Source organism: Meriones unguiculatus, chromosome 3 (assembly GCF_030254825.1).
Source record: "Meriones unguiculatus strain TT.TT164.6M chromosome 3, Bangor_MerUng_6.1, whole genome shotgun sequence".
In the NCBI taxonomy this organism is placed as follows: domain Eukaryota; kingdom Metazoa; phylum Chordata; class Mammalia; order Rodentia; family Muridae; genus Meriones; species Meriones unguiculatus.
This window is the reverse complement of record NC_083351.1, coordinates 15,705,609-15,730,867: the sequence shown is the minus strand read 5'-3', so window position 1 is coordinate 15,730,867 and position 25,259 is coordinate 15,705,609. Positions and strand designations below refer to the sequence as shown.

Here is a 25,259-nt window from a genome sequence, read left to right as displayed (position 1 = left end):
TGTGTGCCACCACACCTGGCATGAAATGAATCTTTTAAAAAATATTTACTAAAAATAATCATTTATAGCTGGGTGGTGATGGCTCATGCCTTTAACCCCAGCACTCTGAGTTTAAGGCCAGCCTGGTCTATAGATTGAGTTCCAGGACAGCCAGGGCTACACAAAGAAACACTGTCTTGAAAAAAAAAAAAGAAAGAAAAGAAAAGAAAAGAGAGAAAAACAGACAAACTGAACTTCCTCCCCCCCAAAAAAAATCATTTACAGAGGGCTGGAGCAATGGCTTTGTGGTTAAGAGTGTCTGCTCTTCCAGAGGTCCTGAGTTCAATTCCCAGCAACCACATTGTGGACACAACCATCTATAATGAGATCTGATGCCCTCTTCTGGCATGCAAGTGACCTACAGATAGAGCATACATATATGTAAAATAAATATTTTTTAAAAATAACAGAGCCTCACAGGTACACTAATCCAGTAGCAACGGCACTTTTTTTTTTTTTTACAATTTATTTAATTTTATTTTCTGTGCATTGGTACAAAGGTATTAGAATCCCTGGAACTGAAGTTATAGACAGTTGTGAGCTGCCATGTGGGTGCTGGGAATTGAACCTGGGTCCTTTGGAAGAGCAGGCAGTGCTCTTAACCACTGAGCCATTTCTCCAGCCCTAATAGTTCAGAATATATATTTTTTTAAACATTACTTATTGATTGTGTATATAGTGTTCTGCCTGCATGTATGCAGGCCTGCAGGGCAGATCTCATTACAGGTGGTTGTGAGCCACCATGGTGGCTGGGAATTGAACTCAGGACCTCTGGAAGAACAGCCAATCCTCTTAACCTCTGAGCCATCTCTCCAGCCCAGCAACGGCACTTTTTAAAGATAGACAAGGAAGATCCTTATTTTCTCTGTGGCAAGCTGTACTGAAGCTCCCCCCCACTCCAACACACACACAATATGTGTTCACCATTTGCTGAGTGATGGGAACAGACAAGACTTTCCAACTCCCTCTAGAAAATCCAAACACTGAACAATAGGGCAGGAAGCCTCCTCCTCCTCCAGTGAACCGCCCTCCCCATGCCCTGGGAGTCAATCTGCAGGCTGCAACAGGAAGCCCCTCAGGCACTGTCTTTCCTTCCCCACTCTCCAAGGTGCTTCCCATCCTCTCCGTACCCTCCCTCCACTCCCAGGTGGAGAAAGAAAATGCACTGAGTCGGGCAGGCTGACAAGCTGGGCACACAGAGCCCCCCTGCCCCTGGGCACAGTCCTTGGGAATAAAAGGAAAAGCAAGAGGGACAAAAGAGGGCTTAAAGCTTGACAGCAAGGGGACAAAAGGCCTCAGAGGTGACAAAGCAACCACGTGAAAAGGGAGGCCCCTTTCCGGGGATGGCCTGGGCCCTTGTCTTACCTCAGAGACCTGAGTGAAGCAGAGGGATCTATAGCAGTCATCTTCCTTGTCCCTGGGAGTTTGGTTATTGACCCCTGACTCAGTTTTCTCTGAGTGAGGCCTCAGCTTGCTGTGTTGCTGGCAATCCCAAATACCAGGTCCTATATACCGTGCCCTTGAATCCACCCACTGGCCATATTTCCAGCAGAAACAAAAGTGCGAGGATAAGGTCCTCCCAGAGTGGCTATGATTTCCCAGACCTTCAGGCCACTGACTATACCCACGGGCCTTTCTGGAAGTTTCTCCTGCTACCAAAGGCAGGATCCATCCAAATCCCTATGGTCTTATTGTTCATTCTGTACAGGGGTGCTTTAAATCCCTTCTCAACATCCTCAACTATGACAGTTTCAACTGTACTGAAAAGGAGATGGCCGGGCTGCAGAAAGCTCAGTGGTTTAAAGTGTATACTGCTCTGCAGAGGTCCCACATTTGTTTTCTAGCACTCAACTAGGGTGGCTTACAACCACCTGTAATTCCAGCAGAGACTGGACACCCTCTTCTGACTTCCTCAGGCACCTGCACTCACATGCTTATAACCCCCTCCACCGCCCCCAAATAGAAATAATTAAAAATGAAACAAAATTTACTTTTTGTTGTTGGTTTTTGAGATAAGATTTCTCTGTGTAGCTCTGACTGTCCTGGAACTAGTTCTGTAAGACCAGACTGGCCTCAAACTCACATATTCACCTGCCTCTGCCTCCTGAGTGCTGGGGTTAAAGGCTTGTGTAGTTGCCACCCCCCCACCCCCCCTTTGGGAGTGTAAGAAAAGCACACATAGAAGAGATGCAGTATGGCTGTTAGGGGTCCTGCTAGCTCGTTTTTAGACCCCTGAGTCATGTAGCCATAAATAACTGGGCACTGGAAACAGGACACTCTTATAAAAGCATGGCCAGGAATCATATTTGGAAAAAAAATTGTTTTTCCAAGTTCTTCAGTGCATGGATGTATCTGCAAAACAAAAGAAAAGCCCCTTTTCCCAGCCCAGGCAGAGCAGTCTCATGTTCAGTTGGAGACAACAGGCTTCTGGGCAGCAAGCCAAGGTTCTGGGGATATTTATAACTTGAAGAGGGTGGGAGTCCCTAATAAGCTGCTATATTCTTTTTCCATCACTTCCCTCTCCAAGGCTACAGCAAGCTGGGAGTTCTTCCCCAGGCAGAATGCCTGCTTTGCCTAGCCCTAGCCTTCCATTGTCTAATTCCTTCATCCTCCAGCAGTCCTTCCATTTGGAGGACTCTTACTGAACACAGCTTAACTGTTGCTGGTGTTTCTTGGCCAGCTGTTGTGGCCTCAGGGATTTGTTTATGAGCTTGTGGTTTCCAGGAGCTATAGAACAATTTCTGCAGCCTTGAAGCTTTAGCTCACCCTAACATCAGACCCTTTCTATGGATCCGGATTTCTACCTGTGGCCCTGAGATCTCCGGAATCTGCTGGTGCCTCTGTGATACAGAACTGGGGGGCTTTGGAATCTCAGGCCTCTCGAGGATCTTGGAGCCAGTGACCAGTAGGTTTTTCGCAGACCAGGAGGTAAGCTTCTTCATTCTGTTCTAACCCAGGTTTGTGGCTTCCTTAAACAGACAGAGGCTGCTAACATCTTAGGACCCTTTCGGGTCCTGCTCATCGCAGGCCCTGGGTCTTCATGGTGTTGGGAGCATTCTCCAAAAACCCTTTCAGCGGAACGCAAGGTCCCTGAGTTTCCATTCTGGGACCAGCTATCTCCCTAGACACCCTACCCTCTTTCCCGCTTTGATTTCAGTGTTCTGGTGTCTTAGATAAGTGCATTGAGTCCGGTCTCTATGAAAGAGCGCGAGGAGTTCCCTACAGGGTTAATATCGGAACACCCCGTGCCTGGACTGTAGCTATTGCTGAACGCACGCACTCCAGCTCAGGGCAGGCGGCGCGAGGCCTCCTGGAATATGTAGTCTGAGCGCGGGTGCAAGTGCCGCAAAGCCTGCTGGGAGTGGTAGTCCACGGATCCAGAGCAAGTGCTACAGGCGATGCTGGGAGGTGTAGTGAGTACGTGGGCGGGGCCCAAAGTTCCATCGCGGCCTGGGAGTCTCCCGAGGGAGGCAAGGGGAGCATTTTCTCGCTCTGGCCAGGGCTGTCAAATGAGGGCTGATCCCAGATGGGTTTAGCCCCGGCCCTCACACTCAATCTGATCTCGCGGATAATAATCCGACCCGGAGACGGTTCTTTGGGAAAGGGCCGTGAGAATAAACAGAGAGGCCTCCTTTGCTGAACCGTGCAGTGGTCTCCGAGGAGAAAGTGGAAGATACTCCGACGGGTCTTGAAAGACGCGGTCCTGTCCTCCTCCCTTTTGTTCTTTTTCCTCCCCTGCTCTTGGCCTCTAAGTGGCCTTTGTACGGCAGAGTGAAACTCCAAGTCCCGGCAGGCCGAGAGGCGCGCGCACGCGCGGTGGAGCTGCTCCGCCACGCCGCAGGAGGAGGTCTGATAGTTTGGCATCTGATTGGCCCGGTGTTTTATGAGTTTTCTTCTCTGATTGGCTGAGCTTGCTGCCGGAAAGGTCCCGAGCCCGGAGATGGAAGAGCAGAGGCGTTCTATGGGCTGGGTTGAAAGCCTCATCCCCCAAATAGCATCGTCCTGACCCCCAGCCCAGGGGCCACCTAGCCAGTGGCTGTTCTCTCCCAGCATTGCGTTTATTCGGTGTTAACAGAGACACGGAGAGCGGGGCACGCTCGCAGGTCAGGGAGGAGAGTGACTGTTCCTGGGCCTTCCCCTCCTACCCTGCGACCAGAACTCCAGCCCTAGGGAGTGGGCAGGGCCTCTTGCCGAGCCTCACGCCCTGCTTTTCGCCTCCTTCAGCGTTGTCTGCTAGCTGCTTTTCCTGCTCTCTCTCCCAAGAGACGAACGCTTGAGCCCGAGATGGCAGCCACCCTGCTCATGGCTGGGTCCCAGGTAAGCCGGGGGTGGCTTCCCGGACCTCGCCTCTGCTTACCCATCTCGATGGGTGTTTCCCCGTTCTGCAAACCCCTATAATACATTCCCTGGGATTCTGCTCCAGGGTCTTAAGGCTGGCTAACAGCCGTATTATAAGCATAGCTACTGTACGATCAGAATATCTACTGTATGCCTTTAAATATTGAGAATAAAACCGAACAAGATGGGTGGTACCCTCCTTAACCAACGATCTGTAAAGAGAAAGGTGCATCCGGCTAGCCTTGATACAATATGATAGATACTGTTTGCCTTAGCAAGAGTGTACTGTGGTGTGGGAACCAGTCAGTCGTGGAATGATTCATTCTAGTTGGGGTCGGTATCCGAGGAAGGAGTGAAGAGCAAAAGAGTCGGGGGGAACAGAACTACAGTTGGCTCTAGAACTGGATCTTAAAGAAGAGAATTGCACTGGTCTAAGAAAAGGAGGGCTTTGAATGCAGAGGTAGTGAGCCATGTGCGCGCCAAGCCTGTTCTGAAGAGGACGCGGCTAGAGGAAAAGGCCCCCAAAGTGGGCAGGGATATCTAGTAGGTTGCCCCTGCCTTTTGACCACATGCCTTTTTGTTTTGTTTTGTTTTCTTTCTTTCTTATGTCTTTCTTTCTTTCTTTTTGGACTCTACAGAGGAGACGTAATGCCATTGCCTTCTCGACGTTTCTAACCATGTCTCTAATTTCAAGAAGAGAAGCTGGTACTAAACTCCCAGATACCAAGTAGTGAGGAAGCGTTGTGTGCTTTCAGGCCCCTGTGACGTTTGAAGACATGGCCATGTACCTCACTCGGGAAGAATGGAGACCCCTGGATCCTACCCAAAGAGATCTTTACAGGGATGTGATGCAGGAGAATTATGGAAATGTTGTCTCACTGGGTGAGTGAGGAGTTTTATCTTTTTTTTTCACCTCCTACCATTTTTTGAAACTGTCAAAATGGTCTTTCAATCCAGCCTTGTTTGTTTGTTTGTTTGTTTGTTTGTTTGTTTGTTTTTTAAGGAAAAACCACACAGTTAGTTACTGGCTTTGGTGCTCATGCAAATCTTTAAAAAAAAAGAAAAGAAGGAAAAGAGGTTTCTGCAGTTGCAGAGGCCTTTAGAATTCTCCTTGCCCTGAGTCATTTGCCATTCTGCAGCCTGTTTGTACAGATCACTGACCAAACAGGTCTGACACTGTGGTGCTCGCCAGGACATAAATGCCCTGTAACCGGCGCCTTTTCTCTGGGGCGCTGGAAGATGAGGGGTTCCCAAGCATGTTCGCTGGAGGGCGGAAGCCACCCTGTGTGTTTGTTTTGGCTCCATGGCTGTAGCTTTGCCTCCGGTGCCCAGGGTCCTGTCTAGGCGATCATCCTTCAGCTGTGTGTGCTGCTCTTTCAGAGGAGGCATTGAACAGTTAGATCACAGATCCCGCCAAGGGGAGAGCTCGAGGGGCTGCGGGTGCGGAATGCCTGTTTGACCTGCTCGAAGCCCTGGGTTTGAGCCTCAGTGCTGCATAAAGTCAGATGAAGGGCTAAGATATTTTAAAGTGTTTTAATTTTCACAACAAAAGGGTTTTTCTTAGCTTGGACTTTCTGTGATGTCCTGATTTCCTTGGAGTCTCCTTTTTATTTTCTTATTTGTTTTTAGATGACATCAAATAATGAGTTTTTATATATGAGTGTCAGTGTAAACTTTGATCTGATTTGTTCCCCTCCCCCAATTCTTTATTGAGCCCTTGCCCCTTGAATTGTTCTTTAAAAACAGCAACAGTAACTCCACTGTGGAAAACAGAATGAACAAAACCAAAAACGGGTTGGAGAGATGGCCCAGCTGTTAAGAGCATATGTTGCTTTTGCAGAAGACCTGAGTTCATTTCTCAGCACCCACACCAGGCAGCTCACAATTGCCTGTAGTTCCAGTTCTGGGGATCGGAGGCCCTCTTCTGGCCCCTGAAGGCACCTGCAATCAATCACACATACTCCAACCCAGACACATATACATAATTAAAAATGAAGTAAAAATTAAACAGCCAGAACTATGTTATTTACTCAAATCTATTTTAAATACAACCTAACTATAGCACCCCACCCAACAAAAAAAGAAAAGAAAAGAAAAGAAAAGGAAGAAAGCCCAAGTGTGATGGTCTAATCAATCCCAGCACTCAGAGAGGCAGAGGCAGGCAGATCTCTGAATTCAAGGCCAGCCTGGTCTACATTAATGAGTTCCAAATGGACAAGGCTACACACAGAGAAACCCTGTCTTGGAAAGCTGAAAGAGAGACAAAGACCTAGTTTAGAAAATACAGTGTCTGATAGAAATTCTTTGTTGTTGTTTTGATTCTGGTTGTTTTCCTTTTTCAAAATACCAGGGATCGATAGCTTCTTAAATAGCCATTGAATAACGAGCACAAACTAAGCAAACAAACTTGAGTTTGAATGTTTAGATTTTTGTTTTTATCTTCATTCATTTTCAGTTTTCTGAGTCAGGGTTTCTCTGTGTAGCCTTGGCTGCCCCAGGATTAAAGGTGTGCCACTTCCATCCGGCTTGTTTTCTCTTTTAATTTCATGGGTTAGAGAGTGTGGGTTTGTGTATGTGAGTTTGATGCCCACAGAGGCCAGGAGAGGGCTTGGTGTAGCTGAGCGTTAGAGCGTTTAAACGGCAAGCACAGACTCCCGAGTTGACCCCCCGGACAGCGGAGGAACTGAAACCCCTCAGCTCAGCGCCTCGAACCCGGGCAAGGATGCTTGCGCTCTGACCCGCCTCTGCCTTGTTTCCTCCGCCTCACAGATTTTGAGATCAGGAGCGAGAACGACGCAAACCCGAAGCAAGAGTTTGGCGAAGACGTGGAATTCGTGACCATGGCCGAAGAGCCGGCCGAGAACGCCGAGAAGAACGCCGACGGCGAAGAGGCCTTTGGACGCGGAGACGGGGCGGGGAGACGGTGGGGCGAGCTGACGGCGGAGGAGTGGGTGAGCTACCCGCTCCAGCAAGTCACCGACCTGCTGGCGCACGAGGACGGCCCCCCGGGCATCCGCTACCACATATGCTCACAGTGCGGGAAGGCCTTCGGGCAGATGGCGGACCTCCACCGGCACCAGAAGACGCACGCGGGGGACAGGCCCTACAAGTGCTACGAGTGCGGCAAGGGCTTCAGCCGCAGCTCGCACCTCATCCAGCACCAGCGGACGCACACGGGCGAGAAGCCCTACGACTGCAGCGAGTGCGGCAAGAGCTTCGGCCGCAGCTCGCACCTCATCCAGCACCAGACCATCCACACGGGCGAGAAGCCGCACAAGTGCGCCGAGTGCGGCAAGAGCTTCTGCCGCCTGTCGCACCTCATCCAGCACCAGCGCACGCACAGCGGCGAGAAGCCCTACGAGTGCGGCGCCTGCGGCAAGAGCTTCAGCCGCAGCTCGCACCTGGCCCAGCACCAGCGCACGCACACGGGCGAGAAGCCCTACGAGTGCGACGAGTGCGGCCGCGGCTTCAGCGAGCGCTCGGACCTCATCAAGCACTACCGCGTGCACACGGGCGAGCGGCCCTACCGCTGCGACGACTGCGGCAAGAACTTCAGCCAGAACTCGGACCTGGTGCGCCACCGGCGCGCGCACACCGGCGAGAAGCCCTACCACTGCGACGAGTGCGGCGAGAACTTCAGCCGCATCTCGCACCTCGTCCAGCACCAGCGCACCCACACCGGCGAGAAGCCCTACGAGTGCGGCGCCTGCGGCAAGAGCTTCAGCCGCAGCTCGCACCTCATCACCCACCAGAAGACCCACACCGGCGAGAAGCCCTACGAGTGCGGCCAGTGCTGGCGGAGCTTCGGCGAGCGCTCGGACCTCATCAAGCACCAGCGCACCCACACGGGCGAGAAGCCCTACGAGTGCGTGCAGTGCGGCAAGGGCTTCACGCAGAGCTCCAACCTCATCACCCACCAGAGGGTGCACACCGGGGAGAAGCCCTACGAGTGCACTGAGTGCGACAAGAGCTTCAGCCGGAGCTCGGCCCTCATTAAGCACAAGAGAGTTCATACCGACTAAGCCCCCCCCCCCCTGCGGTGCTAAGGGAGAAATGACTCGTGGGAAGGTCGGCTGTCTCTGGTGTCGGCGAGCTCTCTTAAGACAGCGCCTTTTAACCTTCCGACTTCCTGTCTTGTGAGGCCACAGTCTAGAACAGGAGAGAAGACGACCCTTTTGAAAGTTTAACCCGCAGCTCTGGGGACGTGCTCCCCTCCTCCAAGATAGGGATTTTTATTCACTGGTCATTACGTGCATTGCTTCGTCGGTCAGCCCCCCCTCCCAACCCCAAGTAACTTGGAGGCTGAAGACCAGAGGACAAGATGCTGGTGGATGAGGCCTGGAGGTGGAGTAGACCTTTAAAAAGTTGTGTTGTTTTGTTTCCTCTCGTATCTTTGGCCCAAAGAGACTGCAGTGGGAACGTAGAACTGAAACAGGGTGGTCGCAGCGGCTTCGGCAGAAGGCAGGCGGACTTGCCCTGAGTTTTTGTGGGTCACACACTGGCCGCTGGGCTCCCATACTTCCCTCCCGAAGGGCTTTGGTTTTGAGTAACTCCCACTCGTATCTTACCATCTTCTTGCACACAGGATTCAGCACGCTGAAGGCAGCGATCGCATCGTTTCTCTTTGTTTCTCAAGGAGCATAGCTTGCATGTTTTTCCGAGCTGACCGAAGATTCAGAGCAAAAGGAAAAAGGAGGCGCAGGTTTGGGGACCAAGGGCCCGAGGATGGTGACGACGTTAGCAAGCGATACATACCCATCGATACTGCCACTAGTCAGATTTATGTGTTTTCTTTAAAAATCACCTTAGGGATCATAGTACGGAGACTGCCTTTAGGAAAAGATAGGGCTGGAAGGGATGACAGGATGAAAGAAGGAAGGGAACTGACCCCTGGGCAGGAAAGGGAGCGCAGAAACCTTCCCAGAGGACGTCATCTCTGTGTGCCGTCCAGCCTTTACGGTAGCTCGCCCCTGTACTGCTCGCCCTGGAGTTTGGTGGGTCCACACCCCAGGCTTTATCCTAGCTTGCATTAAGGCATGTGTCTGTACAGTGAAATGTGTATTCTGATAGCAGCAACCGAATTCCTAAGAATCAGCATGTTCTTGCGTGACGTAGATCCTAAGATAGAACTGTAACATAACTCCAGTGTGAGAATCTTTCTTTTGTTATGGAAGAAAATTAACATCAGTGCTCAGGCTTGCCCTGGCCTGTAAGGTTTGGTTTTGTACAGAACTGAACGCTTGTGCGTGTTCATCAGTTGTGAGAGAATGGCTGGACGGTTAGATCCATTGTCCTCTCTCAGACTTAGTTATCTCCTCCTGTGATGAAATGGCCTCATCCGAAGAAATACATCTAGACAGGAATGTGTTTCCGGCCTCCAGATAAAAATAGTTAAAAAGGTACCTCAGTTCTCCTTAGGTAGCCCATGTATTGGTGCTTATCCAGCCTTGGGGGGATGGAAGGGAGTTGGCACCCAGGAGCTGGGGCTGGGATGTATATAAATTATATATATTTCCATCAATCACTGGGTATATATATATATATATATATCCAGTATATTTCTGTGGTGCTTAGTTGCAAATGTAACTTTATTATTTTTTTATTAAAGAAAACCCTTTTTTGTTTAATTTTTTGGGATTTGGCACTTAAAGAGAGTGCTTTCACTACAAAAAGTCACTGTGACCACAGCTAGGGGACACCGTATCACTAGCTAGTGATAACTGCAAATGCAACTGAATGAAAAACTGCTCCAAGAGCCTCTTAAGTGGTCACTTCCATTTGAGTGTGGACTCGAGCCAGGGCACATGGTTTCTCTTCTGTACAAAATCTAGCCGACTGGGTACTCATATTTTAACTCCTAGGTGACTTACATTCTCTTGGTTACTAAACTCAGATATGTCTTCTGTATCAGTGTAGCTGGTGACTTACGTGGAGTTCAGCGTTCTCTCATTGCTTCTTTGAGCCACTGTAAGTGACTGCTTGGGAGTGGCCTGTAGAACACAGCACCTCTGACCCAACTTCATACACCCCCTTTCCCTCCTGTTTCCAACACAGACACACACACACACATACACATACATACATGCACATGCATGCGCACCCCTGTGCCCCAAACCCCGCTGCACCCCCACCGCTTCCCTCAAGCGCACCTGGCCTTCCTGTAAAGGTTATGCCACGTCCCGATGGCTGCTTTTGCCTTCTAGGAGCTGAAGGGCTCCCAAAGGTTTCTGATCGCCTGTCCATCTCTCCATCTGTGTCCATCACCCCAGCTGGGTGGCTAAAAGGGCAACGGCCATGCCATCTCTGGCCACTCTGCTGCGCTCAGTGGCTGCCCTTCCTGTGCTGAACTTTGTGGAAGTCTGCCACACTTCACTAACGCTATCTGCATGCCTTCTGTTCGCAAGTCCCTGTTTCTGCACCCACCCAGACACTCTGTGCCTGTGTTCTATGGTTGTGGAGAGTGGATGAACAAGTAAATCTGTAGAGCAGATTCCCTTGGTATTGGTCAGTTACCCTAGTATCTTGTCTATCGCTGTATTATCTAACAACACTCTACAATTAAAGATATAATTTTTAAAATCAAAACAACTGAGTTATTTTGGTAATCTCAAACTCACTGGTGTCAGAGCCTCTCATCGGGCTTGTTAAAACTGTGCGTGATGTTCTTTGCAGTTAGCTTGGTGGAGGTTGCACAGGCATTTTGCATAGGCTTTCTAGTAGGACTTGAGAATACACTGTCTCGACCTCTAGTGTGGCACATCTCGTCTGGTCAGCGTGAAAGCCTGGCTAGTTTCCTAAGAAGTTCATGCCAGTGGCTAAAGCAACTGGAAGTATTAGGTATGAGCAGCTTATTATTTGCAGGAAAAAGGAAGACACCCCAGAAGTGAAAATTAGAGTTCTAGGGGGCTGGAGAGAGGGCTCAGCGGTTAAGAGCACTAGTTGCTCTTCCAGAGGACCTGGGTTCAATTCCCAGCAACCACATGGTGGCTCACCACTATCTGTAACTCCTGTTCCAAGGGATCCAGCACCCTGACATAGACATGAAGGCAGAACACCAATGCATATAAAAATAAAAAGCTCTTTAAAAAAACAAAAAAACAAAAAACAAGAATAGTAAGACAGTTAGGCCATCTCTTAGAAACAGAGCATGTGACTCAAGACAAGCAGGGGCTGGAGAGGTGGTTCAGCAGTTAAGAGCATGTCCTGTTCTTGTAAAGGGCTCAGGTTTGATTCCCAGCCCCACATAGTGTCTCAGAACCATCCATGACGCCAGAGGATCCAAGGCTCTCTTCTAACCTCCGTGGGTACCAGGCACAAGAGTGCTACAAATACATGCATTCAGGCAAAACTATCATATATATATATATATATAGAGAGAGAGAGAGAGACACATATGCATGTGTGTAGCTATATATTTCTGTTTGTTTGTTTTGTTTTTTACTTTATTTTGTTTTTCGTGACAGGGTTTCTCCGTGTAGCCCTGGCTGTCTTGGAACGAGCATTGTAGACCAGGCTGGCCTTGAACTCACAGAGACCCACCTGCCTCCCCAGTGCTGGGATTAAAGGCGTGCACCACCATGCCCATCATAATTTATTTATTTTTGTAACTTGTACTATTTTTAGCGGCAGATCAGCCTGAACAGAGGTAGTGGGAAAAAGTGTTTTATGTCTTTGTATTTGGGGGACTACAGCTATGCAAGCAAAAGTATATGTATATCATAGCCAAGACTCAGCAAAGAAATTATTTTTAATCTATGAAGCAAGATGGCTCAAAGGGAAGAGGAGGAGCCTGCCTCTAAATGTGGCAACCTGAGTTTGATCCCTGGACCCATGTGACAGAAGAGATTCCCACATGTTGCTCCCCACCCATCACAGCCGAAACAAATGCACCTAAGCTGTGTCGTGCTGGGGATGGTGGCATAGGCCTGTGTCCCAGCCTCTTGGGAGAGACCTTAGAGTTGAGGCTGGAGAGATGGCTCAGTGTCTGCTCTTCCCAAAAAGTCCTAGGTTCATTGCCCAGCACCCACGTCTATAATGAGATCTGATGCCCTCTTCTGGCATGCAGGTGTACATGCAGGTAGAGTACTCAAATCTTTAAAATAAGGCTCAGGAGGCTCGGTGGTTAAGAGCACAGGCTGCCACTTTAGAGCGCCTGGCTTCGATTCCTAACACACCCCTACGGTACTTCAAAACCATCTATAACTCCAGTGCTAGGATAGCCGATGCCCTCTTCTGGTACCTGGTTTTGTGGTAGATAAATGTATACAGGCAAAATAGTCATCATACATATAAAAATAATGTGATTTTTGTTTTCTGTTTCGTAGTTTTTTTTGTTTTTCAAGACAGGATTTCTTTGTGTAGCCTTGGCTGTCCTGGACTCACTTTGTAGACCAGGCTGACCTTGAACCCACAGAGATCACTTGCTTCTGCCTTCTAGAGTACTGGGATTACAGGTGTGGGCCACTGAGCCTGGCCCATTCTTCTTTTTTTTTGTAATTAATTTATTCAATTTACATCCCAATCGTAGCCCCTCCCTTCTCTCCTCCTGGTCCCACCCTCCGTCCCTTTTTCCCCCTTCCCTACCCCATTCCAGCACATCACGTCACATCAAGACTGAGCACATCCTTTTTCCCAGTGGTCTGGCCAGGCAGCCCCGCCAGGGGGAAGTGATCAAAAAGCATGCCACAGAGTCCTTGTTAGAGACAGCCCCTGATCCCATCCGGTACAAATGTGTAGAAGGCCTAGGTCCAATCCATGCACAGTGCTTCAGTCTCAGAAAGACCTCCTGGGTAAAAAAAAAAAAAAGCTGGGAGGTGGTTGGTAGTGGCACACACTTTTAATCCCAGCATTCAGGAGGCAAGGGAGGTGGATTGCTGAATTCCAGGCCAGTTTGCTCTGCAGAATGAGTTTTAGGACAGCCAAGTCTACACAGAACCTTGTCTCAAAACAAAACAAAACCGAAAAAACAATAAGTTGCGGGGGGATGCCATCAGCAGTACGAGGGGTGCTTGGTGTGGGAGACCCTGAATTTGATCCTCAGTTCTAAACAAACCCCAGCACCGCATCTTGGCTGGATGCTGGAAAGGAGTTAAAGGGAAATGTTCATTCCCACCTACCATATTTGGGATGTTACTTTTTCTCCAGCATTTCTGGCGAAGCGAACGTGCTCCAGTGTGAGCTGTCTCCTAGCAGGGTATGGGTGCAAAGGGCGCACAGAGCTGTTTCCAGGCTGCTAGGGCTTCAGGGAGGACACAGAAATGACGATTGGCTAACCGGGTCCCTGGTGTGTCAGAAGTTCAGGTTGCTAGCCAGAGCTTCCACACCCTGGAGGAAATGGGCCCTTAAGAAGCGTTAAAACTCTGTGGGGGGGGGGCCCTCAAGAGCACCTGTACTCACTCGTGTGCACATACCTACACACACTTATGTGGGCACGGATGCATGCAACACACACATGAACACATACTTCTAAATAATTTCTTTTTTAAAAACCCTCTTGGAAAAAAAAAACAACCCTCTTGGACTAGATGTATGGTGGGTCTCTGTCGGGCTTCAGGATGAGAAGAGAACTGGTTAGCAGGCCTGGTGACACACCTGCAGTCCCAACTAACTCTGTAGGGGAAGACAGGATTGTGGTGCACAGTCAGGCCTGTCAGAATTGAGGGAGGAGACAGGGATCCTCAGAAACTACCGGCAGGTAAAAAGCAGTGGAAGACAAGGTAGGCAGTGTCACTGCAATTGTCTTGTTTTCAGAGTTGGCGTTGGTTTCAACATCTCCGAGGGCTTCGTTCTGCATCTGGCTGCGGTGGAGGTCGACGTCATGCCATCCCAGCTCTATCTTTGAGCTTCCCCACAGCCCCTGCAGCTGCCTCGCAGTAGCTTCCTGATGGGGATTCAGATACCTTGAAATCAAACACTAGACAATTAGCCCACGGATCCGCTCCCGAGGCAGTCACTGCCCAGATAGCCCAGCTGGAAACTTGCATAGTATCCTTGCCCCCTGCTCCTTGGCACACCCACTCCCCAGTCAGTGACACTCGTCAATTGCATAATTGTTCAGTCCTGTCACTATTTCCCAAGTCTGCTGACCCTTTCTCCACTGCCACTGTTTGCCGCGTGACTTGCAGCGATTCCTTGGTTTCCCTTCTGTTTGAGTTCCCCGTCCATATACGGAAAGTTATACCTATATGTTTACTTCATCGAGTTGCGGAGGCAAATGGCCTAATGGGATTCAGACTAGTAGCAGTTACTCAGACTGTCATCAGGACCACATTTTACTTAATGAAACAAGCACCTAATGAGTTTCCTGGATTTCAGGCCCCTCCCCTTGCTCAGCTCTAATGAGTTTTCTGAAAGGCAATTAATTTGATCTCCAGCACTAAAGGGGAAAAGGGAGAGAGAGAGATGAGGCTGGAGAGGTGGCTCTGTGGTGAAGCGTGCTCAGCAAGCTGGATGGTGGTAATATATTTGGGAGGCAGAGGCAGGTGAACCTCTGTGAATTTGAGGCCAGCCTGGTCTACAGAGCTAGTTCTGGGACAGCCACGGCTACACAGAGAAACCTTTCTCAAAAAACAACAAACAAAACAAAAGAAAGAAGAGAAAAAGAAAGCATACTGCTCGTTCAGAGGTTCTGGCTTCTGTTCTCAGTACCCAGACGAGGTTACTGGCACCCATGCCAGCCTCCTCAGAACCATTTGTAACGTCAGTCCTAGAGGACTCAATGCCCTCTGGCCTCCATGTACTGCGTGCATATGGCGGAAATAAACTAACGTAGGGGGCACACATATACACTATAAATAAATACATGCTTCTAAAAGTTAAAAAGTGGAGTGGGGGTGAAAGCTCAGTGGTGGAGCAGTTGCTGAGTATTTGTGGAGCAGGGAAGGGCCAGAGAGAGAAGAGGAATGCAGAGAGAGAGAGAAAGAGAGAGAGAAAACCTAAAATGTCTGCATTTTTTGTTTGTTTTTGTTTTGTTTTGTTTTGTTTTTCAAGATAGGGTTGTTTTTGTTTTTTTTTTTCTTGTGTTGCCTCAGTGGTCCTGAACTCGCTTTGTAGACCAGGCTAGCCTTGAACTCACAGAGATCCGCCTGCCTCTGCCTCCCTGAGTGCTGAGATTACAGGTGTGCATCACTGCACCCTCTCTCGCAATGTCTGGATTAGATAGAGAAGAGCTTCTGGGGGAGGGGAAACCCAGTCCCTGGGCTAGAAAGTTCAGGGCAGAGGGCTGGGTATGTTAGTCATGCCCTGTAACAGGTAAGGACTGAGGGCTGCTGGGAGAACCTGGAGGCCAGGTCTAGTTTGCTTAAATGGGCACCTCAGCCGCTTGTCCTGGGTCTGAACCCAACACCCCTCTTTAATTCCCAGCACTCAGAAGGCAGAGGCAGGCGGGTCTCTGAGTCCAAAGCCACCCTGGTCTACATAGAAAGTTCCTAAATAGCCAGGGCTACATAGAGATACCTCAAGAAATAAATAAACTAACAAATAAAACCTTTGCATATTAGGGCAGAAGAGATGGCCCAGCAATTGTGTGCTGGCTGCCTCTAACAGAGAACCGTTTCAGGATCAGAGAACAGTTTCTGGCACCTGCACTAGGTGGCTCACACAGACACAGACACACATTAAGCACAAATGTAAACAAACAAACAAACAAAAGCCCCTTTCTTTAGGAGCCGGCTACAAACAGTGCTGCTCCTCCACAGCGGCTGAAGAGGAGGTCTTCTATGATCTGGCTCCACCTCCCTCACGCTTGAATAACTACAGCTGCAGCTGTCGGCTCTCCCTGGCTGCTTTACTCCTTTTTCAGTTTCTGTCCCGAAAACTGGACCAAGGGCTTCCTTTCTGATTTTTCTGGGTTGGACACAAGCGTTTATCCCTGTTCCTCCCATAAACCTGAAATCGAGATCTTGCTCCTCTCCCCTCCCTTTCTTCTTTCCTTTCCTTCCTTTTTTCCTTCCCTCCTCCCTTTTTCCTCCCCCCCCCCACTTTTTTTGGACAGAGCCTCTTTATGTAGCCAGGCTGACCTTGAACTCCTGATTCTCCTCTGTCTGCCCCCTGTGTGCTGGGACTGCAGATGTGTGCACCCCCCTGCTCAACCCTTGAGCCCTTGTCTCTTCAGGCCTTAGCAAATGTTTGATCTAACATAGGCAGGCAGCAAATACTCCTTGGATACGTGAGAGAATTTTATATTTATTTGGTAATTTAGTTCTGATTTGTCACCACACCAAACTGATCTTGAAAGAACTGTGGAATTGGTGTATTAGGTGGGGACTTGGGCAAGAGGAAAGCTCCCAGAGACAGCGTGACCCGTCTACAGCCCTGTAGGTCACTCTTGTGCTTAATGGTGAGTCCTTGTCATCTGTCTTGGTCAGGGTTTAGCTTGTGTCAAGTTGGCGTAAATGTCTAGCACATTTGACAGCACCCCAAGATCTCACCTTAAAAACATTAATACCTTTAAAACTTCTACAGTCTTTACAAATAGTCTCTTTAAAATTCTAATATCTCAAAAACCAAAACTCAATATCTCTTTCAAGAGTTCATTCTCTCATCTGTGGGTTCCTGTTAGGTCAAAATTAAGTTAAATACTTTCTTACTTCAAGACACTGGACACAGTCACAGTCCAAACAAAGCAAAACCAAACTCCAACAGTGTAAATAACTCAATGTCCAATGTCTGGGATCCACTCATGACCTTCTGAGCTCTTCCAAAGCGCTTGGGTCACTTCTCTGCAGCACACAGCTTTCTGAGCTCCAGATGGCTCCTCTCCATACCTGCTGCTGTCCCTGGTGGTCATCCCAAGGTACTGGCGTCCCTTAAAACATTGGGGCCCCGCCTGCGACTTTCACTAATAGCCTCTCTTGGGTTCTCTTTGTTGTGCTAAGCCTCAGCTTCTCTTCGTGATCTCTTCAATCCTGGGCCTTCAACTGAGTGTAATAGAAATTTTGGTGTCTTCGTGTATTATGTAAACATGTTTTTGTTTTAATCCCAAGTGTGGGGGTTTAGCTAGGCTATAGTTTGTCCACACCTGTTAATTCTCTCCTGCGGAGCGGTGGATTCTGCTAGCTGGTAATGGCCTTTGATGTGCTGCAGAGAGGGGGCGTGGTCTGGGACTCTAAGAGTATAAATATGAGGCAGAGGAAGAGCCCGTGTGGTATTCTGTGTGCCGCATGGCATGGAGCAGTTTGCAGAGATCAGAAATGATGTGGCAGTTTGGAGCAGACAGACGGAGGGAAATGCTTTGGGGTGCAGCGGCGGCGTGGAGGAGCCTGCTGGCTGCATCTGTGGTTGACAGAGGTCGGTACAGAGCCCTAAAAGAGCCCCTTGACCCTAACTAGCTGGGAGAAGTAAAGGGGTCTGGGCCCCCTCCCCCCACTAACCTTTTCTCTTTCCTACTTAAGGTTGGGGGGTTGGTGGGAGGGAGGTAGAGGCCTAAACACCCCAAATAAAGTAGAGTTTTAATAAAGGACCACTAAAGGGGCTGGAGAGATGGCTCAGAGGTTAAAAACACGTGCTGTTCTTCCAGAGGTTCTGAGTTCAATTCCCAGCAACCACATGGTGGCTCATAACCATCTATAGTTAGATCTGGTATGCAGGCAGAATGTTGTATAAATCACAAATAAAACATTAAAAAAAAAAAAAAAAGGACCGCTAAAGGTGCCTTTCTGCTAAAACTGAGGATGCACCTTCTCCAGTGGCTGCTCCTATCATAATGCCAAGCCTCAGCAGCTCTCCAAGACTCTTTTCATGCCTTCCAAACCAGGTACCTGGGATGACTTTCACACATTACCAAGTCTGGCTGCCAGCAAATGGTATAACCTTGGCCATGTCTGTAACACAGCTTCTGTGTGCTGCCTCCTAGGAAACACTTCCAGAAGATTTCAACTCATTGATGCTAGTGTCTGCTTAATCACCTCTAACGTCTAAGCCTCAGCCCGCCAGCAGGTTTTCATTGTCTGCACTGCTCTCGACATTCTTATCTTCCAAGCTTCTCCAGAACAGCTCACTGAGCTCTCAATACTCAATGGCTTTTCTAGCCCAAAGTTCTGCAGTCCTCCCCAAAACAACATGGTCAGGTCCGTCATAGTACCCCACTTCTGGTACCAACTTGTCTTCGTCAGGGTTACTATTGCTGTGATGAAACACCATGATCAAAGCAACTTGGGGAAGAAAGGGTTTGTTTTGCTTACTCTTCCACATCATAGTCCATTAGTGAAGGAAATCAGGGCAGGAATCTGACAGTAGAAGGTAATGCAGAGGCCATGGACGGCTGCTGTACAGTAGGATTTCTTGGACCTGCCAGCAGATGAATAAAGACATGGAGACTTATCATCTATAAAAGCTTAGGCACTCTCAGCTGGGCAGACTCTCAGCTAGCTCATACACACTAACCCTTACTATTCCTGGCCTGTGTTCTGCCACGTGACCTGTTATCTCTCTCTTTCAACCCAGGCACCTGTTCCTTCCCATGTAATACTGGTGAATCTTCCCCCTTCTGTTTTTTTTTTTGGGGGGGGTGGGGGCTTCAAGACAGGGTTTCTCTGTGTAGCTTTGACTGTCCTGGACTCTCTTTGTAGACCAGGCTGGTCTCAAACTCAAGAGAGATCCGCCTGCCTCTGCCTCCCCCAGTGCTGGGATTACAGGTGTGCACCACCGTGCCTGGTTTGCCTCTTTCTTTCTTTCTTTCTTTCTTTCTTTCTTTCTTTCTTTCTTCTACAATGTTCTGCCTACATGTATGCCTACATGCCATTCTTTTATTCTTTTTTAGATTTATTTATTTATTATATGTACAATATTCTGCCTACATGTATGCCTACATGCCAGAAGAGGGCACCAGATCTCATTCTAGATGTTGTGAGCTACCATGTAGTTTCTGGGACTTGAACTCAGGACCTTGGGAAGAGCAGCTAGTGCTCTTACCCTCTGAGTACTGTCTCCAGCCCCCTGAAGCATTTTCTTGATTGAGGTGCTCCCCTCCAAGATGACTTTAGCTTGTGTTAAGTTGACATAAAATCATCCAGCATACTACCTTTGCAGAGTTGACTAGTATTTGGTGAGTATGTAAATTCTTCATAAACCAGTAGTTGCTATTATTTAGTAGAGGATCCAGATTCCTTTAGGAATTTAATGATAGTTTTGGATTATCTGTGCTTTTATTTATTTATTTATTTATTTATTTATTTATTTTTAAAGATGTATTTGTTATGTATACAGTGTTCTGTCTGCAGGTGTGCCTGCAGACCAGAAGAAGATATCAGATCTCATTATAGATGACTGTGAACCAACTTGTGGTTGCTGAGAATTGAACTCAGGACCTTTGGAAAAGCAGACAGTGCTCTTAACTTCTGAGCCATTTCTCCAACCCCCACTTTTATTTATTTTTGAGGGTTTTTTTGTATGTTATGAATGTGAGCTATCATCTACCTATCTATCTGTCTGTCTGTCTGTCTGTCAATCCATCCTCTCAGCAGCATGATCTCAAACTCTCAGTCCTTCTGCCTCTCTGTACCGATTGATGGGATTACATGGAGGGCTCCCTCCCTGCTGGGGATCCTTGGCCACCATCTCTGGAGGAGAAAGGAGCCAGGGTGGGGGTGGGGAGAAGTTGTCAGGGCTTGGATAGCCATGAGTATAACTGAAATGACCTTCCCGGATCAGCTTCAGGAAGACTGCTCAACTTTATTCAGCCTTTATAAGAAAAGCTGTATGGTTCTTGGGGAGTGGGTGGGAGGTTCCTAGGGTAGCTATACACTATTGGCTGGGGCTAGCAGTACCAGGAATGCTTTATTTGCATTTGGCAGCATGGGCTTATCATATGAAGGGGAACAGGTTACCTAATTATCCTATGGGCAGCAGAGGGAGCATGCTAGCAGGGAACTGTACCAAAGTTTATATTCAAGATATCGCTCAAGGCATCTGTGCCTAAGGATGTTCTCTAGATGAGGTCAGGAAGAAAAAAGGAAGGACAAAGGGAGTCAGGATTACAGATGTATGCCAACATATATGGCTTTGATAGGATTTTTATATAAGATTCCCACTTCAAAATACCTGATTTGGTAGCTACTAATAGATTTTCAGTCTTGAAAATAGTAATACTAATAATTTTTCAGTCCTGTGGGGGAAAAAATCAAGGCATATGAAAGACACACCAAGTAGCTGGGTTGTGGTGGTGCACGCCTTTAATTCCAGCACTTTGGAGGCAGAGGCAGGCAGATCTCTGAGTTTGAGGCCAGCCTGGTCTACAGAGCTAGTTCCAGGACATGTAGGGCTACACAGAGAAATCCTGTCTCAAAAAACAAGCAAACAAAAGGCATATGAAATGGCAGAAATGAGAAAACTGAAGGGAAGTGGGTAGGAACTGATTTTATGGAAAGTGGCCATGGAAAGCTTCTCTCAAGAGATGCTGTTTGGGGTTGGGGTATAAATCAGGGGCAGAATACTTGCCAGGTACTTGCAAAGCTCTGGAATGGATCCCCAGGCTTGCAAACGAGCAAACCACAGTTGCTCTCTGAACAGAGTTCGGAATGAGTGGACAAGCCACCTGGGAGAAGGAGCTGAACACAGGTGACACTCAGGAAACAGCACCAGGTGGCTGAGCTCCAGGGTGAAGGGGTTGAAAGGTGGGGACAGAAGTCATCTGTACAACCATTTGTGTTTGCTTGCTTGCTTGCTTGCTTGTTTTGAGAGGGGGGTCTCACACTGTAGCTTGAGCTAGCCTTGGAACTCAATGTATAACCCAAGCATGTCTGAAACTTTTTATGATTCTTTTTCCTTTGAATTCCAAGTGTTGGGATTGCAGCTATGCGCAGCACTCATGGGTTAGAAACTGGTTGTTGAGGAGCTGGGGAGTTGGCTCAGTGGCTAAGAGCATAGTGTACTCTTCCAGAGGTCCAGAGTTCAATTCCTAGCAACCATATGATGGCTTACAACCATCTATGATGGGATCTGATGCCCTCTTCTTACCTGCAGACACACATGCAGACAGAACATTGTATACATAATAAATAAATCCTTAACAAAAAGGAAAAAAAAAAAAAGAAACTGGTTGTTGAGTTTAAGAATGAATGTAAAGTTCAAGACCAGAGATGTTACTACAGATTAAAGAACATGGAAGCTGAACATGGTGGCACATGGATATTCCTGGTGCTTGTAAGGATAAAGCGAGAGGATTGCCAGCCTGGGCTACATAGAGAGATCTTGTCACAAACAAACAAGCAAACAAACTCACATGCACCATATCTAGAAAATAGTGAGAAAAGCACTAATATGGACATGGTGGCTGGTGGAAGCCAGTTAGAGTGCTTGGCTAGAACGCTCAAAGTCCTGGTTTTGATTCCCAGCACCTCATAAACCCGACGGGAAAATGCACAAGTGTAATCCCAGCACTGGAGATGATGAGGCAGGAGAATCAGACGTTCAAGGTCATCTTTAGTGCTACATAGAGAGTTCGAGGACTGCCTGGGTTACATGAGATCTGGTCAAAAAAGAAAACAAAAAATATTGGTAGCAAAAGCGTGGAAAGAAATGCGGATCTTGGATGGAGTGAGAGTATTGTGAAGCATGTCATCCTAGGAATAACAACAATGATCTGGAGGAGACTGAGGACCCTGAAGGAGGGACCAGGACAGGAAAGTCACAGGGCAAAAGACCTGTCACATTTCAAGGTGTGCAAGTGTGGGCAAGATGTCTCGTGAAGTCTGGAATTTGGAAGGCTGTGAATGAAAAAAAAAACTTTATATTGTGGTTATTATTCACAATAATTACAGAGCACATGCCCTGTCCTGGAGTGGATATTTTAGCTTAAGGGTAATGAGGGCTTAGTTATATACACAGTCTATTTAGTGTTTTGTTGAATTTCCAAACATGTGCTAAAGTTAGACCAAACGCTGTAATTACTTCACGGCACCACGCTGATTTTGGAAACAGGATTCACGATCCCTGTAGAATTGAATTTGTGAAACTGTGTATTTAACTCGTATCTTTGAATATGGGTGGTAATACTTATCTTAGAATCTGTCAGGATTTGAGTTAAAAACTTGCACTCTCACCCCCATGGCCGGTGGCTCTTCTGCCTGCCTATAGGGGAGCCTGAAAATAATTAGGGTCAAAAGAACTATGTGCAGCAGCTACTGGAATGTGGCTCCTGCTGCTGTGGCCTGTTTTGGTTTCTTTAAAGTGGATGTGGAATTTGGTGTCACTGGGTGGGTACTCTGAGGCCCTGGTGGTGAGTTGCCAGGGAATTCCACTATTGTAGAACGGAAGAATGTTGTGTCCAAGTGTTTAATTCTTTTAAATATGGATTTGATTTTTAAAAAGATTAAAAAAATGGATTTGATAATCCTAATTGGCATTAAAAGTTGATTGTTGCTTTTTAAAAATTAAGCTGGGAAAGGAGAGTTCTGTTTGCTATATTTTTCTGGTTTTACTCCCCAATATTCTTCATCTAAACTCAAGAAGATAATTTACTCAAAAATAAAAATAATGGGAAGGAAGATGGAGTGATGGCTTAGGGGTTAAGGGTGTGTACTGCTTTTCCAGATGACCTCTGTTCATTTTCCAGTACCCATGGTGGCTAAGTCACAACTACCTGTCACTCCAGTTCCAGGGGCTCTGATACCTTCTTATGAACTCAACGAACACTTGTGCTCACATACAAATTCGATGTACTAGCCACGCTCGGTGGGCCAAGTGCAGCCAGGCTCGGTGGTCCAAGTGCTAGGAACCACCACGGTCCAGCAATAAAAATAATTTCTCCAAAAAAAAAAAAATCAGTTGATGCAAACAGAAATTTGAAGTGACAATACCAACCAGGCATGGTGGTGCTAGTGTGCACTCTGGGGCTCAGGGAAAGAGAGCTGCCATGTTATACAAGGCCGGTTCCAGGGCTTGGGAACAGGAAGGTTTATAGGGGGGTATAATCTTACTGGCCCCGTAGGATAAGCATGGACTTGGGCCCGGAATTTAGAGTTGTACCAGCATTGGCGTCTCAGCTCTGACTTTGGCCTTACTTTCCTCATGTGTAAAGGAAGAAGATGCTTGACATACTGTGAGCATCAAATGGTAACACTGTCGGTGCTTATCACATATTAAGGCATTATCAAGCCTGTTTGATAAAATCCTGTGAGACATTTTCTTTATGACCAAAAATTGCTTCCCAAATTTGAGACTCTGAGTTGGGGTGTAACTTGCTGTCAGAGTAACTCCCTGTCATGTACATGGGTCTTGGTTTGATCCCCAGTACCACAAAATCAATAAAGTTAGATAAAATAAAATAATAATACAGGCTAGTGAGATGGGTCAGCGTATCTGGCCGCTTGCCATTGAGCGTGGCATCCCATTCTGACTGATAACAAACCTGTCCCCCCCCCCCGAGACTAACTGAAAAGTACTTTTTCTTTGTCCTCTCTCTTCCCCTCTCCCTCTCTCTCTGAGACAGGGTTTCTCTGCGTAGCCCTGGCTGTCCTGGAACTCACTCTGTAGACCAGGCCGGCCTTGAAGCCATAAAGATCTGCCAGCTCCTGTCTCCCAAGTGCTGGGACTAAAGGCGTGCACCGCCGCGGCCGGCTTTGACCTTCACTTTTATCTGCAGTTATTTTATGAGGAATTTATCCCCATGTCCTAAGTTTTGTTTCTTCAGTTTCTTCTGGGATATCTTTTTCTTCTGAGCAACCGTCTCTTCTGGCTTTGGAACAATTTGTTCTTTTCAGTGTGGATCATCTTGACGTGGCAGGGGGAGTCATGAGGGCTAATCTGGCCATGACCTCTGTGAGTCTGCTGGTGCATCCCAGGTGCTTTCTTCAGTGGATAAGTTCAGTGACTAGAGAATCCTGCATCTAAACCCTTAAGTGCAGCGTTGCATTCTGCACTCTACGAATGTGCAGCAAAAATTCAGCAAATTCAGCACTCTTTGGCCATAAACCCTATGTCCAGCCCCACTGCCCGGTGCATCTACAGACTCCTCGTTATACCATTGGAAGCACACGCATGGCCTCTTTTCCCTTCCTTCCTTCCTTCCTTCCTTCCTTCCTTCCTTCCTTCCTCTCTCCCTTTCTTTCTTTCTTCCTTTCTTCCTTTCTCTCTTTCTGGTTTTTGGAGACAGGGTTTCTCTATGGAACAGCCCTGGCTGTCCTGGAACTTGCTTTGTAGACCAGGCTGGCCTCAAACTCACAGAGATCCGCCTGCCTCTGCCTCCCTGAGTGCTGGGATTAAAAATCATCACCTTCTGGCTTACACATAGCTGCTTCTGCTTCTTCTTCTTTTTGGTTTTTTGAGACAGGGTTTCTCTTTGTACCCTTGGCTGTCCAAGATGCTCTCTTTCTAGACCAGGCTGGCCTTAAACTCACAGAGATCCACCTGCCTCTCCCTCCAGAGTGCTGGGATCACAGGCATGCATCACCAGGCCATACATAGTTTCTTTAAAGTGACATCTTTCATATATTTGGTGGCTTTCTGGATATGTCTACCCTTGATGGCCTAGGCAGTTTCATGTGTGTGCTTAAAGTGAACATAAAGTTTTGAACCTCCTGATTTTCATCATTTCGGAGGGTTTTCTGGGTCATGAGAGTAGCAAACCATTCTTTACAGGTCACCCCAGGCTGCTTATAGGAAAAGGGGAAAGAACAAAACAAAACTCAGGAGGCAGAAGCAGGTGGATCTCTGTGAGTTCAAGGCCAGCCTGGTCTGCAAAGTGAGTCCAGGACAGCCAAGGCTACACAGAGAAACCCTGTCTCAATAAACAAACAACAAAAAAAAGAAAATAGAAACACACTTTCCACTTAAAAATACCTTTGATGAAGGGCTGGAGAGTTAGCACAGGGGTTAAGAGCACTTGTTGCTCTTCGGGAGGAATTAAGTTTAATTCCTAGGACCCACATAGTGGCTCACCACCATCT

At 47.7% G+C, this 25,259-nt stretch overlaps 1 protein-coding gene across 4 annotated transcripts; it reads left to right on the top strand.

Moving 5' to 3' along the window:
- The first annotated feature begins 2,386 nt into the window (after positions 1-2,386).
- On the top strand, positions 2,387-10,965 carry Znf436 (zinc finger protein 436). Of its 4 annotated transcripts, none has more exons than XM_021631476.2 (4): positions 2,387-2,967; positions 4,264-4,356; positions 5,133-5,259; positions 7,147-10,965. In XM_021631476.2, the coding sequence occupies exons 2-4, from the start codon at positions 4,324-4,326 to the stop codon at positions 8,397-8,399; spliced, it is 1,413 nt and encodes a 470-aa protein (XP_021487151.1). In that variant the 5' UTR covers positions 2,387-2,967; positions 4,264-4,323; the 3' UTR covers positions 8,400-10,965. The 4 variants fall into 4 exon arrangements, with proteins under 4 accessions (XP_021487151.1, XP_060235269.1, XP_060235268.1 ...); XM_060379286.1 differs by having other exon boundaries at positions 2,393-2,967; positions 5,016-5,259; XM_060379285.1 differs by lacking the exon at positions 2,387-2,967 and having other exon boundaries at positions 3,409-4,356.
- Positions 10,966-25,259: the final 14,294 nt, after the last annotated feature.